General features: G+C 46.2%; 1 protein-coding gene across 3 annotated transcripts in view; it reads left to right on the top strand.

The window, feature by feature from the left end:
* SLC35F4 (solute carrier family 35 member F4) overlaps nucleotides 1–17,461 on the top strand; it is a 132,196-nt gene that overhangs the window by 80,150 nt on the left and 34,585 nt on the right. Inside the window, exon 1 of one of the 3 annotated variants that reach the window (XM_030452331.1) lies at nucleotides 11,857–11,932. The exons of the other annotated variants lie outside the window; for them this stretch is intronic. Coding sequence (XP_030308191.1) covers nucleotides 11,857–11,932 — 76 coding nt within the window. Of the gene's footprint in view, nucleotides 1–11,856; nucleotides 11,933–17,461 lie in introns of those variants that run through there. 3 annotated transcript variants of the gene reach the window in all.

The following is a 17,461-nucleotide window of genomic DNA, read 5'->3' on the forward strand; positions in this document are numbered from 1 at the left end:
AGTGACTTCCCAGAGCTGCCTCCCATCCCTCACCCCATCACTCCCATTGCCATCCCCTTCATGCTGCATCCTTCTGGAGTCCTTCATGGTGGGGACCAGGAGCTCCTGGGTGGTTTATGCTCCTCTGAAAGGGATGCAGACCAAGTCTCAAAATCCCTTTGCAAACTGAGGGCTGCTCTAACCTTGTCCCACATGGCTTTGCCATTTGTTCCTCTCTTGCTTTTGAAGGGCCAGCTGGCCTGGGCTGGTGGCTGGCGTCCTTGGATGCCATCTGGTCTCAGCAGAGCACATATATACACACATATATGCATAGGGGTGTGTGTATGTGGATGTACACATCCCCCTCTCTATAGATAGACACACAGTGGCACAAACCTGCTCACAGGCCAAGGAAAATGAGGCCAAAACTTCATTAGCCAGAGTGCTCCTCCACATCCCTGTGAAGACCCAACTTGTTAATGTGCATAAAGTCCCTGTCTCGGGGGTCTGTCCTCTGCCTCTCTTCTTTTACACCTTTTTTTTCTTTTAATCACACATTTAGAAACACATTAAAGCCCCAGAATCCCACAGTGGAGAGAGCAGGGGAATACATCTCCAAGAGAAAGCAGAGATAAAAGAAGGAGTGGAATGAAACCCTCTGCAACCTCCTTTTGAAGTAATTAGTTAGGTTAATGCTGAGTTTTTCTTCTGTTGCAGACCCCAGGAGATAATGGCTGGAGAAGCTCTCCTGAAATAGAGTTTCTCAGAGCATGGCTGGTGTATTGCAGAGTTAAAACTGTTCAAAATACCCCCTGTGGGACAGTCCCCAAGGGAGAAGCATCAGTTAAATCAGAGTGTGGTGCAGGAGAGGTTGGGCAAGCTCTGCTTGTACCACGGCTCAGCAATACAGGGGGAGGTGCAGCTCCCCAGGGTAACTTCCCTGGATACTTCACATCATTAGATCAGTTTTGTGCCTAGGAAATGCAGATGATGACATATGGAAATCTGTCCCCCCCACCTTCTTTTTTTTTTTTTTTTCTTTTTTTTTTTTTTTTTTTTTTCTCTTTTTTTTTTTTTTTTTTTTTTTTTCTTTTTTTTTTTTTCTTCTTCTTCAGACTTTTGAAGTTCAGGGTGGAGGGAAGAAAAAAGGTTCTCAGTCTGACTGAGCTCTCCCAGGCAACCACATTTGTACTCAGCTCTTGCAGAGTGAGGTCTACAGGCAGGTTATGTGTGTGAAAAACTAATGCAAAGGCTTTGTGTGCTGCCAAGATGCATCTGCAGAGTCTGTGAGCTCTGCCAGGGCTCCTACATTCCTGTTACACCAGGAGTGCTGCTCCCAAAGGACCCTTTGGGCCAGATCCCAACATAGAGTCATAGAATTTTCAGGGTTGGAAGGGACCTTTAAGATCACCCTTGTTCCAACACCTCTCACCAGGTCAGGTTGCTCAGAGCCCTGTCCAGCCTGGCCATAAAAACCTCCAGGAATGGGGATTCCACCACCTCCCCGGGCAACCTGTGCCAGTGTCTCATCACCCTCATGGTGAAGAATTTCTTCCTAACATCTAATCTAAATCTCCCCTCCTCTAGAAACCATTCCCCCTGGTTCCCAACATCCTAAAAAGTCCCTCCCCAGCTTTCTTGTAGCCACTTTCAGATACTGGAAGGCTGCAATAAGGTCTCCTTGGAGCCTTCTCCTCTCCAGCCTGAATAACCCCAAATTTCTCAGTCTGTATTCACAGAAGAGGTGCTCCAGCCCTCTGATCATCCTCGTGGCCCTTCTCTGGACATACTCCAGAGTTTTTCTTGTAAAAGACTCCATGTCTTTTACACATCCATGTCTTTCTTGTAACAGGGGCTCCAGCTGCAAAGATGCTCCCATGGAGCATCCCATGGTGTTGGTCCTGCTGCATCCCCAGGGTGCGTCCTCTCCCAGTGGCCAGCACACCTGAGGGAAGCACAGCCCACCTAGCAGCAGGAGTTTTTGGTATTTCCTTGCACTTATCTGGATCTCTTGACCCTTAGCCTGTGACTTGGGAAGTTTGCCCCAAAGCACCCTATGGTGTACCCCAGCTTTGTGGCTTTTTAACATCTCCTGCTGAGGAGGATGGTTTCTTCTCAAGGTCACCTTTCCTCACTGATGCTTTCCTGCCTGGTTTTGAACTCATGCATTTTTAATCTCCCAAAGTTAGCAGTGGAATCACAGCTGTGCTGGGCCAGGTATGTTTTATAGTCCCAGTTCACAGAGGCTGAAGCTGTTGTCTGTGCTGAAGGCTGAGCTAAGAAGAGCTGGGGGGATGTGCCAGGGAAGGGAGAGCCCACAGCACCCATGAATGCCAGAAAAAGACCCTCTCTGGACTCACCAGCTGTGTGTTGAGCCCAGTGCTTGGCTGGTACTTGCTCTAAGTGGTCCACATGACACCAGGAACCTTACAGTCTGGGGTCCCTTTATCTCCTGGTCATGGTCCCTCTATTTCCTGGACAGCATTTGCTGAGAGGAGACCTTGTGTACACTGGTGCACTGAGCAGGACATGGTTCCTCTTCAGAAATGCTGGAGAGCTGCTGTTGTGCTCCAGTTTGTGGCACAACCAAGGCAAAACGTTTGCAAGAGAAGGAAAAAAAAAAAAAAAAGGGTCTTAAAAAATGGTCTTAAAAAAATGGTCTAAACCCCACTCCATCTTTTCATCGACAGGGATTCCAGGTGCTGAGAGATATTGGAAGAGTGGGGCAAACCCCCTCACATATTTCATAGGAATGCTGAGGTGTCAGAAATCAGTTTCTGGGTGGACTACTGAGTCCCACAGGCTGTGGAAAGCTGTGGCCCTCCCTGCTGAGTGGCTCAAGGACCATTCACTTGGCCAGACCTGCCCCTTCCTACCCATCACTGAGTCTTGCTGACACAGTTATCAGTGTAAGCAGAATGTTATCTTGGGCTTGGAGATGCCACTGGGCAGCAAGGGAATGCTTGGGTGCCAGATTGATTGTTTTGGGGACTGAGTACTGATCACACAGCATGTTCTCTAATGAGGAAATGTGCTCTCCAATAACTTAATAGAACCCTGCTGGGGGCTCTGATTTACCTTTGGCAAGTTAAAGCAGTGCCAGATCAATACTGTGCTCTGTTGCAGTAAATAGGCTTGATTTTAAGTATTGAATAAGAAGTTATTTCAGATAAGGGCTGTTTTTTAAAGAATTGTGCTTTCAAGCAGAGAGAAGCTCAAGTCTGCAGGTGGCTGCTGGACCACACTGGTCCAGATCTTGACTCCTGCAAAACCTTGCTTGGGGCTTCACTAAAATCAGGAGGGTTGAAAGGCAGCAGAGATCTCCAGGGTATGCTTGACTGGAGCAATTTTACTTTGAACCTCCTTGATTTGAACTACCAGTCAGTTCTGTATGTGGAGGGAGGACCTGAGGAGATGACTCTCAAAAAATAACTCCCATTTCCACCAGGTAAAACAGGTTTTGCATGGGGCTGGGCCCCAGGATCTGCCTCTGTGGTGGTGGGTTTGCATCCTTGGCCCATGATAAGGACCTGTGTGGGGTGGGTGAGCTTTGGAACTGTCCCTGAGAGAGGTTCCTTGTGCATGGGGCTGCCAGTTCCTTTCTGGGAAAGAGATGCTTAAGGTGATCATAAAACCAGGTTACTGAAAGGATGGCCTCATCCTGAACAAATAGAAAGCTTTTTTTCTCTCCAGGAAGAGCCCATTTCACTTTTACCAACCCTTTTCAGGTCCATAGACACTCAGCTCCTCAGGTATGTTGAAACAGAGTCTGTGTCCCTCTTTTTATCTTGTAAAACTGTCCCCCCATGAGATGATGGCAGGGTCCTGCCACCACTCATCCCACCAAGCACAGTCCCATGGGGCAGTCCAGGGACTTGAGTAACTGACCTAGGGAGAGTATTTAAAACCAGACTAATTATGGGGAGTACAGAGCTTCATAATTTTCATTGTGTCATGACTGTTTAATCCTTCTTTAATCCCCTCATGCTGCTCTCTGGGCTTTTCTTGTGTTATCTTCATTGTCTTGTTAAGAAGATGTTGCACGTAACAGAGATTTACACTGAAAGGTATTAGGGAGGATTAGGGAAGATTAGACAAGAAATACTCACAAAAGGTTGGAGGTTTCATAGTACCAACATTTTTAATTTCTACAGTGCAATGTTTTTAGGGTTTTTTTTCTTTCAAAGAATTTTTAGATAATTTCTCCTAGAAAATTCAGAAAGTTGCTCCTTGTTCAAAAGAATTCTCTTGAACTTTGAGGGGATTGAGTCCATCATCAGCAAGTTTGCCGATGACACCAAGCTGGGGAGAAGTGTTGATCAGCTGGAAGGCAGGAGGGCTCTGCAGAGGGACCTGGACAGACTGGAGAGTTGGGCTGACTCCAATGGGATGAGCTTCAACAAGGCCAAGTGCCGGGTCCTGCACTTTGGCCACAACAACCCCATGGGGAGCTCCAGGCTGGGCACAGAGTGGCAGAAAGGGACCTGGGAGTCTGGATTGCCAGGAAGCTGAACATGAGCCAGCAGTGTGCCCAGGTGGCCAAGAAGGCCAATGGCATCCTGGCCTGTATCAGAAACAGCGTCACCAGCAGGTCCAAGGAGGTGATTCTTCCCCTATACTCAGCCCTGGTAAGGCCACACCTCAAGTACTGTGTCCAGTTTTGGGCCCCTCAGTTCAAGAAGGATATTGAGGTCCTTGAACAGGTCCAAAGGAGGGCAACCAAGCTGGTGAAGGGACTCGAACACAGATCCTATGAGGAGAGGCTGAGGGAGCTGGGGCTGTTCAGCCTGAGGAAGAGGAGGCTCAGGGGAGACCTCATTGCTCTCTACAACTACCTGAAAGGAGGATGGAGCCAGGCAGGGGTTGGTCTCTTTTCCCAGGCAACTCTCAAAAAGACAAGAGGGCATGGTCTTAAATTGTGCCGGGGGAAGTTCAGATTGGATATTAGAAAGAATTTTTTCACAGAAAGGGTGATCAGACATTGGAACGGGCTGCCTGGGGAGGTGGTGGACTCTTCGTCCCTGGAGACATTTAAAAAGCGACTCGATATGGCACTCAGTGCCATGGTCTAGTGACTGTGGCGGTAGCTGATCAAGGGTTGGACTCGATGATCTCTGAGGTCCCTTCCAACCCAGCCTATTCTATGATTCTATGATTCTATGAACTTCAGTGCTGGATATTTTGCAGACTATTAGTAGCTAAATTTGTCATCTAGTTGCAGGTGGGGTTTTTGTTTTTCTGTTAAGTGGACTCAAAATCTTGGGAGAATCAAAACTGGGGGGGAATTAAACTCGTGGGATCCCTCTTCTACTGGGCCAGGTATACATGAGCATCCTCCTGGTGAGTGCAGGTGGGCTTTGATTTCAGAGGAGCCCTGGGATTGCTGGCAGAACTTTTTTGCTGATAATTTACAACCATAGTTTCTCAAGTTCCAACTCCAAGGAGTAAGGTTTTGCAGCTGAGATTTTGGACTGTTTTTTCATCATCAATAAATCAATGCAGCTGTCATTTTGCATAAGCAAAGCCTTGGCATCAGGTCAAGAAAATAGAACTACTTTTAAACAAAATAGCAGAAACCAAGGGGTGGTAGATTTTATGACTATCAGAGCTACTGGAAATTCATCTTGCCATAGGACCTAAGCCAGAATCATCCATTGAATCAGAACTTGGTCACTTTGTTCTCCTTCAAAAGCCACAACACTGGGTGTTCAATGTCTTGAAGTCAAGCTGAGACACAGTGGGTTGGTGAGGTTCCTTCCTTGGGAAGCTCTGATGCTCTGCTGTAGGGATCTTTCACAGGGCTTCACATATTCCTTTGGAATCTTCTAGAATTTGATGCCATCGAGTGTCAAACTATTTTGGCTTCAGAGATCTGATTTCCTTCCAGAGAAGACACAGAAGCATGAATAATAAGTGGTGCTTGCTGGCAGCAGGCTTGGTTTTCTTTCTAGTATTCTGTGCCTCTCTTTAACGATGGTCCTGAGTTGCCTGTGGTACACAGGCTGGAGAACATCACTTCCAAGGCTTTGGATGCAGAGACAGGCTGCTTATTTAGGAATTCTGCCGAGCATCCTACTTCTGACACCCTTTCTGAGTTCCCAGTATGTTTCTTTCACCCTAGTTCTTATTATTAGCTCAGCTAATAATAGCTAGTTTCTATTATTAGCACCTTTTTATTATTATTGCTTGATAAATACAGGTTGAGTTAATAAATGGGACAAGCAAAAAGAAATACAAGGCTTTTACTTTCAGGAGAGCTGAAATACCCAAAGTCTGGTGGGCCAGAGCAGACTGAAAAAAAGTCTTTGCTTGGGGCATCAGGGAGAAGCTTTCCTGTCCTGGATGGCAGCTGAGTACCACTGCAAATCTCCATCTATCACCTCTGAGTGAAAGTTTAGCTGGTGCTATAAATTTTATTTCTGGAAATTGCCTGCTTGGGAAGGCTGAAAATAGATGGTACTGTGTTTTTTTCTGTTGGAAAGACAGGTTAGGTATTAAAGAGTGAATTCCTTGGCTGTTGTACTGAAAATAGCAACCCATGCTGACATGGGCTAGAGATCAGAGTATAAACACCCAGTCCCCAAGAGAATTGAAGTCCCAACAGATTTAGCAGTATTTTTTCTTGTTATTAGGTGAGATTTCAGTGGGCAACGAGTGGTCTGCTTCATGGGATTTGCAGAGTACCAAAAAATCTGGATAAAGTTCAGTTTCTGCCTCAGTGAACAAGGTGCATGAGACTTTAGTGTGCCTTTAACGTGAATATTCTTAAGCAAATCACACCTGTTTATTAGGGAGGTCAAAGTTAAGGCAGTCTTCCTACCACAAGCCACTTCCTACCACTTAAAACAACATAAAAATCCCTTTTTAAGTTATGGCTGCTTTCATCTCAATTTACTGTTTCTCTCTTCTGCGTCTTGCATCTGATTTATATTCCAGCAGGATAAAATGAAGTTGATAATGGCCTTTTAGCTTTTCATCTTAAAACATATGCTCAGCCTTGAAGAGCTGATAAAAAAACATGTTTATGAGAGAATCTTACAGTCTAGTGGTTGGGAACAGACTGACCTGTGTGCTGGAGGGATGTATGCAAAGTGGATTTTTTATGAATCTTGTAGCTGGTTGAGTTCAAAACCTACAGTTTTGGATCTGAGCATTGTTCCAAAATCCATTAGAGCCAAAGAAAGTCCTTTCATGTCTTTATCAGGTGTTCCCATGATGTTTCTTACTGGGAGCATCTAGGGTGTCTAAAAGCCAGGTGACCAAGTGTGACCCCATCGTTGGTGTCTGTAGGAAGAAGTGGGTGCCTTGGGAGAGTTGGTGATCCCAATTTACAACAGACCTCAAAGAGAGCCCAGGGAAGTTGTCTCCTGGAGTTACCAGTTTCTCACCACTCACCTGAAAAAGATTTTTTGTATAGCTGGGTCAGACTTTGCCTCCACAGTCAGGTGAGATGGATCCCATTATCAGTGTGAAAATTCAGTGTTCCATGTGCTTGTGCAGCTGTTTTCCTTCAGCTGAGCTGGTTCTGTTTCCCTGGGGCTGTAGCATGCTTGTCATCTTCTCTAGACCAGTTATTCTGTCACTCCCCATGGGGATTATATTAATATTGTCTTAATTGTTTACCAAAGAGAAAAAAAAGCTGCCAGAACTGAACCTACCATGGCTCAGCTTGTTCATTAATGCTGACCAGAAACACCATAACCATCTGGTGATGGGAGATGGTGTTCATGGGGACATTCTCATTATCCTTTATACCTTACCACAGGGTAACCTCCAAGGGGTTTTGCTCTCTCTTGGCAGTGTTGTCAGAAAAAATAATTTTTTGGGGGGGGTTTTGTTGCAAGGAAATACCCATCCAGGTGGGGCTGACAAGATAAACCTGCAGTTACCTGGAGTTCAACCACAGCTTTTGATGTAGGTTGCAACTTGAGTGAAGAAGAGTAAATTGCCTTTATTTCTGCAGTTGGGAACATGAGTTTTCAACTCTATAAAATCATACAGACATCTAGAAAATCAAAGATAGGAAATAAAGCTCTGCAATAAGACATATTAACTATGGCTGACTGGTGCAAACAGATGGGAGGACCTGGGATGCTTTGACTGCATCAGTCCCTTTCTGCTCTGAGCGTGGAGTATTTGTTAGTGGATGTGATTCAGCACTCTCTAATTCTGACTGTGCTTCCAGCCCTGGTTTGCTGTCTGGTTAGTGAGTCAGCAGGCTCCCAGCTTCCCTGTATTCTTGTCTGGATTAATATTTACTGAGCCAGGAGACAGAGATGCTGCAGGCAGTGCACACCCTGCCTGTCTGTGGTAGGAAGCAATCTGGATGTGGTTCAGAGGCCTCCAGCTGCTGGGATTCTTGGCCAGGCATGAGGAATTTCTCCTGAGCCATCCCTTTTTCACTGATTATCTCTTCAAATAAAAGCAATTCAAGGGAGTGGATACTTCTGTCTTGAGTTTTGTGTCTTTAAAATGTTTGTCTTAACTAGGAGCAGAGCTGCAAGTCTGGGTTATCATTTACACCAAATAGTTACACTCTGGATAATTCTGGATAAGTTTCCCTGACAAGCAGGGACTCTCTGAGTGAAAACAATTGGATATATAGGTTGATTATTATGGAGAAGGGGATTTTGGGGGGGTTTTGTTGGTTGTAGAGAGCTGAGCCAGCATGTGCAGCAGAGTCTGGCAGTGATCTTGGGCTCATGGTCAGGGAAATTGGATGGTCCTGGCCCAGGTTGACCAAAATCTGTGGCTTCTCCATCCCTGGAAGTGTTCAAGGCCAAGTTGGATGGGGCTTGGAGCAACCTGGTCTAGAGGGAGGTGTTCTTATCCATGGCAGGGGTTTGGAAATAGATGGTCTCCAAGATCCCTCCCAACCCAAACCATTCTGTGCCCCTATGAAACTGTGAGCCATATTGCCAGGTATCACCCAGCTCCCACTCCCTGCAAAGAAGAAAACCTTATTATGTTGCAGACTGAAAGTGCAGAGCTTGAGGCAAGTGACAAGGTATGAAGACCTGTTTTAAAGGTACCTGAAAACTGGTTTATTGTTGAATTTTTTGGAGGAAAGCCCATATTTTCCCACTGTAGTGCCTTGCACAAAGGTATCATGTCCACTTGTAGCCTGTGGAGTGACTATCGTGCCATCCTGGTGAATTTGGACATCACATTCCACTTGTGGATAAACTTCTCTCTGGTGTACATCAGGAGAGAGGGATTGATCTTTCTTCTCTCACTTCCACTTCGTATCATTTTAGTCTTTTCTTCATCCCACATGGAGTGGAGATAAAGAGTACAAAGGAAGGATCAGAGGACCTGTATGAATAGCATCCCCTACAGAAATGCAATCAGCTATTTATGGCAGGAGCAGAAACAGATGGCCAAAGCTCTTGCTGGTGTAGCCAGAGAAGCTGATGCTTTTCGAGCTGCAGTCTTTGATGGGAGTTTAGGTACCAAACACACCTATTTTGAAGCAGTTTTGTCCCTCCTTCATTTCCCTTGTGACTGTTGCCCAAGTGGAGGTCACTGGGGTGGATATTTGGAAGAGTGCTGTGTGGATTTCAGTATGGCTTCTGAGTGACAGAGTTAAAAGGATGGCTGAATTTCCTCTGGAAAGAAATGCAGCAACTTTTAGATGCAATCACGTCCTGGTGTTCATGTTGAAATTGTCTGAAAGAAAAGTCTGGAATTGCTTGATGTTGTCTCATGAGTTTCATCCTTGCCAGTGTTCAGGCTCGTTAATGATTCCATTAGAAGCTCCTATTTGCAGAAGTGGTTTTCTAAAAACAATCTCTGTTACATTATCAAGTTGTTGATATTATATGAATGCTCAAGGACTAGGCATGTATTAATAGATAGCTTTATGATTGTGGAGCCAGCAATTATTTGACTGGTGATTACTCTATCAAAAGTCTGCTGATTCTCAGCACTTTGGAGGGGAGAATAAAATGCCTTCTGCAAATTGGGAAGATAATTTTCTTTGGAATAGTGGTTGTTATGCAGGGGTGGAAATCTTCTGCATGCAGATGAACAGTAAAAGCTGGCAAGCTGAATGTGATGCTTGGGAAAAGTCTGTCATGGTGAAGAGCATTATCTGGGGGGGGAAGTCATGAAGACCCCAAAAGAGAGCTTACAAGCCTTCCAGAACAAGACATGCTGGGTGGACAGCCAGGCAGCGGTAACCACTTCTCTTTCCTATTCTTCTTCCATAGTTTGCCCCAGGTACACTGGGACAGGATGGCCTTGGACAGGGGGTGATGAGGAACTTTCTCCTTCCCTTCTGTGGGGTTAATAGCTGTCTCTTCCTTAGTGTGTTAATGCACCTTAATAATTAAGAGTGCAGGAATAAGTGAGCAGCATTAAAGGGGTGTGCAGGGCATTGAAGAAAATGCCCTATACTGCTGGCTTGGTTGCCCCAAGAGTTCCCACCCACCCCTCTGGGTACTGTGGAGTCATGGGCTGCCTCATCCATCAGGGTGCTGACTTCTCCACCTGTGCCAGGCTCTTCTGTGCCTGCATCCACAGGATGATCCAGCCAGGGCTGTCCTTCCTTCCCTCTGCTCCTTAGAGGTGAATGAAAGGAAGGGTCTTTGCATGCATGCCCCTGGCACGATGCTTCTCCCTGTGTAAGCACCAGAGATCCCAGCAGGCTGCTTTAGGAACAGCACATGACATTCTAGGTTGGTAATTCCATATCCTTTTCCCATCATTTTATGACCTTCCTTAACAGCTGATAACTTCTCCCTGTTTGCTGATATATTTAGAGGTGGAGAGCCAAGCCCCAGGAGAGGAATCCCCACTCTCAGCTGCTATCACAGGCACAAAGACTGGAGATGAAAGGTTTTGCTAGCAGATTCTGGTAGAGCTAAGCTTCCTATCTGCCCTTTTCCTTTTTATTTTCCATAGTTCCTATAGCAAATACCTGGACAGTCACTGAGGAAGCTTTCTACTTACAAATTATTGGATAAGACTTGAGAGGGGTTCTCTTGGTGAAGAGTTCTGAAGCCAGGGCTCTTCAGGGGTGTCGGTAACCACCTCCTGGAAAAGAAAGTTCCCAGCACTGTGCTGGGTTACACAAGTGGATGGGGTTTTCTCAGAATTGAAGGAATTATATGGGCTGTCCCTGGCTTGCTCTGTGGAACTTCCTCATTGCTCCAAGTGAAGAACTTCCAATAATAGAAATAATAATAACAATAAGGGGGCAGAAGAGAGAGTTTATGTCAAAGGGGGACAAAAATGTCTTAGCTGCCTCAGGGGAAGTGAAGAGCAAATGTACCCAAGCATTGCCTGTATATTTCTCTTGGTTGTGACAATTTTTGTAGGGCATTAGAAGTGAAGAGCCTCCTGCAATCCCATTCCTCTGTTACCAGCCCCCGAGCTGGCTGGCAGGGGCTCTCCTGCCCCAGGCAGCTCTGATTTAGCAGCTCCAGAGGAGTTGTGTTGTTCAGCGCTTATTTGAAATAATTACTGTGATCATCCATAGATTGCCACGGCTTTAGGGACCAGAAAATTGCATTGCATAATTCCCTTGCAGTTGTCTGAGGATTCTCCCTGGCTGCTCTGCTACCACGGGGCAGATATTTGATGTGAAATCCTCGCCACCGTGCTTTCGAGTTCGCGGAGCGCGAGGGTGTTGATGTTTTCTCAGCTCCTCTTACCCACTGAATGAAGGAAAAGTGTGAGCAGGGGGGTCAAGCATTCTTTGAACGGGTTGCAAATGGTTTCCCAGGGAACCAGCAAATCAGTACTCATAGCCTCCTGCAGCATCTCCAGAACAGCATCCAGCCACCAGCCATAGCCGGGTGTTCGCTGTAGTACTCGGGACCAAAAGCGATGCAGAGCAAAGAGCAAGTGTGAGTGGGAGAGGAATTTCAAAGGATGAAGAAACATTCAGCAAGAGTGGCACCACTACCCTCTTACAGTGTTTCTGATTTAAATTCACCTGTGCCAGACGGTAAATCCTTTTTTCTTTCTGTATCTAACCCTAGGCAAGAATTTATTTGGCATGTTTGATGCGAAGAAATGTGAATATGTGTGTGTGTGTAAATGTATTTTTAAAGTAACCAGTGCCTGGATGGTGGTTTTAGCACTTTAATATCACCTGGGATAAGTGCAGTTAAATGTCTGTTGCTTGTGTTCAGCTGCTGTGTGAAGGATTTCTGATGAAGAAACTCGTGTTGAAATGGCAACAACTGATAAAGTTGTTGTAGTTTAACACTGGCTTTTCAAAGGATGTGAAATGAGGTCCATATAGTTACAAAATTTTCTGTAGTATTTTAACATTGTGCTTTAGCTTTATTCTCTTTTGCTTTAAGGACAGAGGCACCAACTTTTTGTGCTTGCATCTCAGCTTTAGATACTAGTTGTTGCCTTAAACTGTTTTCCCCCCCTTTATTTGGAGAAGTGTCAGCTCGAAAGCAATTCCTTAACACAAAAGCACCAGATAGAAATTGTGAAATCTGTTGTATTCTCTTGATGGGATGTGTCAGCCTCATTCTAACTTCACATCACACTTTTGTGTCAGCTGGAAATGTGGTGATGTTGTCCAGAGGAGACAGAACTTTGCTAATAGCTGTGATGCTGATGGAAGTCTTGGTTTGCTGAAAATAGACAGCAAGTAGACGTGTGGTGTGAATCCAAGGGTGCAAGGCAAACTTTCTAAAAATATTCCTCATGTTTGCGTTGTTTTTGGTTTAAATGGCAGTAGAAATCTCTGCAGTGCTTTGGGTTTATTATATTCAGTGTTGGATGTTTTAAAGAGCTGAGTGGTACTTTACAAAGTTGCTTTTTCTGCTGGGAATGAACTCTTTATCCCACCAAGTGTGGTGGGTTGTCGAGAGCACTCGAGCTGTAAATTGCAAGGTGGGTGCTGTCTCTGGTCTCAGCTTTGTTATGCTGGCCAGCAAAGAAAATGAGATTCCTTTTTGCCACTTAAATTCAGTGCTACATCCAGGATAAACAAAAGCCAAGAGACACGGTCCAGTGCTTGCCAACAGAGCGTGACTTCCAGTTCTTCAGTCTTCCTCATCTGGACTGCCCTTAAATTACAAACAGGGCTGGGTTTTGATAGAGCAGACAATAGTCTGTGTCATTTTTTTCTGGGGTTTGTGTGATACTGAGAATTCTGCAGGCTTGAGTTACCTGGCATTTCTTTCTTTCTTGGGGGAAAAATGCCTTCAAGAAGTTTGAGGCAGCTGAGAGACCTGGCTGCTTATGTCAGTCCATGGCTGTGGCACAGCACCAGGTTTTAGGATGTGTGACACTGGACATTCACCTGCTTTTAAAGGAGCAGTGCTGTGGCTGGGTGGGTTGGTTAACAGGGTGATTTCCTGCTCTTTATTCCCTGACAGCTCCCAGCATAGACCAGACTCTTGTCACACCAGGTGGTCAATGCAGAGGACTGAAGACTGTCCCTGTCCTGTAGGGTATAAGACAACTCACAAGCTGTGATTGCCTCCAACTTAAGCAGTCCAACTGCTGTCAGGTTCCTCTGTTTGGTCCAGTCATAACCATCTCTCCAAGCTGGGCTGTTTGATCCAGTCTTAAGCATCTCCCCAAGGTGGGCTGTTTGACCCAGTCTTAACTATCTCCCCAAGCTGGGCTGTTTGATCCAGTTTTAAGCATCTCCCCAAGCTGGGCTCTTTGGTCCAGTCTTGAGCATCTCCCCAAGCTGGGCTGTTTGATCCAGTCTTAACTATCTCCCCAAGCTGGGCTCTTTGGTCCAGTCTTGAGCATCTCCCCAAGCTGGGCTGTTTGATCCAGTCTTAACTATCTCCCCAAGCTGGGCTCTTTGGTCCAGTCTTGAGCATTTCCCCAAGCTGGGCTGTTTGATCCAGTCTTAAGCATCTCCCCAAGCTGGGCTGTTTGATCCAGTCTTAAGCATCTCCCCAAGCTGGGCTCTTTGGTCCAGTCTTGAGCATCTCCCCAAGCTGGGGAGTCTTAAGTCTGGTCCAGTCTTAACCTTCTTCCCATGCTGCTCTGCAGCAGCAGTTTCAACCATTGCACTGCCTGTATCTTCAGGGAGGGGAGAACCCAGTTGTCAGAGGAAAAAAGGGCAACAGACTGGAAGTGACTACATGACAGCCCTTGTCACACCCGACAGGCTGAAAATGGAAAGGTTCATCCTAGGGATGAAGCTGGCCAAGCTGAACTAATGTTGGACCCATATATTAAATGTGAGTGTGTGCAGCCTCTTTTACAGATCAGCAAAAGGTTTTAGCAGGGCTTCCCAAAGAATTCCAGTGGGGTAAGGCACAAGAGCACGGTGCCTGTTCCCCCTTTCCTTGCCAGACATGGGAAAGGAACATGGAAGAGATGTCACAATAATTTAGGGTTTGGGCCTGGGAGAAGAGTGGGGGAGCAGTGCAGTTTTCAGGCAGGTTTTGGGCAGTTTGAGGTTTGTTGCTTCCTAAATTCTTCTGGTAGAACCACTGTAACTTCTGACTCCTGCGTTATGGAGTGAAATCCAAGCAAGATGACTCCTTTGGTAGTAAAGAGGCACCCAGATGTCTGCAGATCACTGGTCAGAAAACAAACACTGCTCTACCTGGAAAGACATGGAGCAGAGAGAAGTGATGAGAAGGAGCTGGTTCTGGAGGATTTGAGGTGTGTATCAAGCTGAGCCCAATGCCACCAAATACTTTTGAGAAGATGTCTTCATCTTGAGCTGGGCAGCCCTCACTGCCCAGCATGGCATCAGCTACAGAGAGAGGACTGTATGGACATGAGGCCAGCTGGGCTGGATGGGCCTTGTTTGGAGGAGCCTTATCCCATATTTCCATCCTGGAAAAGCAGGAGTGAGACCTGCAGGAGTGATTATCCCAAGATCAGTGGAGAAAACAGTCAGCAGTATCCCTGGGGTCTGCAAAATGCAACACTGTAGTGATAAATATTCACTTTTGCCCCAGCTGCTTGCATCTAAAATGTTCCTTTACCCCTCCCTTTCCTAAATGTGCTTAATTAGGCTCTAAATCAGGCAAGGAAATTGAAGGATGTGCTTAATGCACGTACCACAGGGCTGCTTCCCTGGGCCAAGCCCAAGACAGGAGGATTTGGATTCATCCTGATGCATCTTGATAAATACTTAGAAAGGTCTCTGATCTTCCTAAAGTCAGTGGCAGAGCTGGAGACCCCTGAGAGGTGAATCATCTCCTAAGATTGGTATCTGGGAGAGCTGGAATGAATCACTCTCTGGAGACACCCATCAAACAGGAGAGGCCATAGTTTGGGTAGGAGATAAATACAAGCAATTTGGGATTGTGTGTCAGTGTGCTCAATGCTTTTACACTCAGATCTTTGGAGACCTGTGAACCAGCCTGGATTTATTGCAGTTTCTTAAAAGTATTAGCAATGTTGTAATTATTTAATAATGAGATGCATATGAGTGATTTCTGGAGTGTCCTGGGTCTAAACTCCTTTCACAACTCCTTTCCCTTTGCAGAGAAACCTGGACAGACTGGAGAGTTGGGCTGATTCCAATGGGATGAGGTTCAACATGGCCAAGTGCCGGGTCCTGCACTTTGGCCACAACAACCCCATGGGGAGCTCCAGGCTGGGCACAGAGTGGCAGAAAGGGACCTGGGAGTCTGGATTGCCAGGAAGCTGAACAGGAGCCAGCAGTGTGCCCAGGTGGCCAAGAAGGCCAATGGCATCCTGGGCTGGATCAGGAACAGCGTGGCCAGCAGGTCCAGGGAAGGGATTCTGCCCCTGTGCTCAGTCCTGGGGAGGCCACAGCTTGAGTCCTGTGTCCAGTTCTGGGCCCCTCAGCCTCTCAGGAAGGAGATTGAGGTGCTGGAGCAGGTCCAGAGAAGAGCAAGGAGGCTGGTGAAAGGATCCAGCACAAGTCCTGTGAGGAAGGGCTGAGGGAGCTGGGGGTGTTGAGGCTGGAGAAGAGGAGGCTCAGGGGAGACCTCATCACTCTCTACAACTCCCTGAAAGGAGGTTGGAGCCAGGGGGGGGTTGGGCTCTTTTCCCAGGCAACTCTCAGCAAGACAAGAGGGCAGGGTCTCAAGTTGTGCCAGGGGAGGTTTAGGTTGGAGATGAGAAAGAATTTCTTTCTGGAGAGGGTGATCAGCCATTGGAATGGGCTGCCCAGGGAAGTAGTGGATTCTCCGTGTCTGGAGGTATTTCAAAAGAGCCTGGATGTGGCACTGAGTGCCATGGGCTGGGAACTGCAGTGGGAGTGGATCAAGGGTTGGACTTGATGATCTCTGAGGTCCCTTCCAACCCAGCCAATTCTATGATTCTATGAACAGCTTTATGGCAAAGCAACATTATGGCTTTAATTGAAGCTATTCTTAAATTTACTTCAGTGAAAGTAAAATGACAGTTTCACTCAGAATATCTGTTTCTTTTTGGAAATGTCACTAACTTCTATCAATGACAAGATTAGTTTTCAAAGGACGTTTTCGTGGAGGTTCATAACCTTTTATTTTGGAGTCCTGCATGCAAATTGTGAAGCTATTGGAGGCACACCTGGTATAATTTATTACAAAATTTGTAACAGGTTTTCTTGAATGGGATGGTGTGCAGCTTTGAATGAAACGAGTTGTGTTTTTCTGCTGCTCAGTTGGTGCTGAAGTGGCAAAAAACGGTCCAAGAATCTTGTTTGGCTTCAGTGGATGTTGGGTCAAACACATCTGGTGACAAGAAAGCCACCTAGATCTGCAGATAACCCTTTAGATGTGTGTCCAAGGGGCTTATTCAGAAGTTGTTATAGAGGTGATCTCACAGGGCCTCTTTAAGTAAGCAAACACTTAAAATAAAGTCCTTGTGGAGGTGAATCTGTGGGACAAAGACTTGTTGGGGCTGTTCCTTTATAGGAATATGTGTTGGCTTCACCTGAATAAAAACATCTGATGGTCCAGCTCCCTCCTTCTCAGCCTGGTGTGGAAGTACCCTCCTTGTCCTCCTTGGAGGAGGACACAAAAATAAATTGGTCTTCCCTGGATCTTCAGTGGGGCTTGGACCTGGATCTGGAGTAATTTGGTGTAATGGGCTTAGTTTGGCTGGACACCAGGGTACAGATGTATTGGATGCCTCTGCCCTGGCTTTTTCTTCCTCTGCAGCACCAAAGCATCTCAGGTTGGCTTTCCTCAGCAGCATTTACCTAGAAAGATGCTCTTTAGGATGTTCAGAGTGCAGAAGGCTCTGAGAGCCTTTTGTGTCCCTTTTTTATGAGATGGGTGAGTATGAGGGAGGATATTAGTGTGCCTGATCCTGCCCTTCCCAGGCTTTGTTCTGGGTAGAGTGAGGATGGATGAGGAAGGAGCAAAAACCAGAAGCTCTTTGCATGGGAAATGTTCCGTGCTGATGGAGGAGGTGTTCATGCCATTACTGGAGGTCAGTGTTTACTAACTAAAGAGTTGTCAGAGCTCAGTAGGAGATTTTTGATGCAGAGTTTGTTTTTCAAGGAGAACGAGGCTGCCAGCAAGGTTTTCTGATGGCAGAATTCGGTCTGAAATCTTGCACTGCAAATGGATGC

Source organism: Calypte anna, chromosome 5A (genome assembly GCF_003957555.1).
Source record: "Calypte anna isolate BGI_N300 chromosome 5A, bCalAnn1_v1.p, whole genome shotgun sequence".
In the NCBI taxonomy this organism is placed as follows: Eukaryota; Metazoa; Chordata; class Aves; order Apodiformes; family Trochilidae; genus Calypte; species Calypte anna.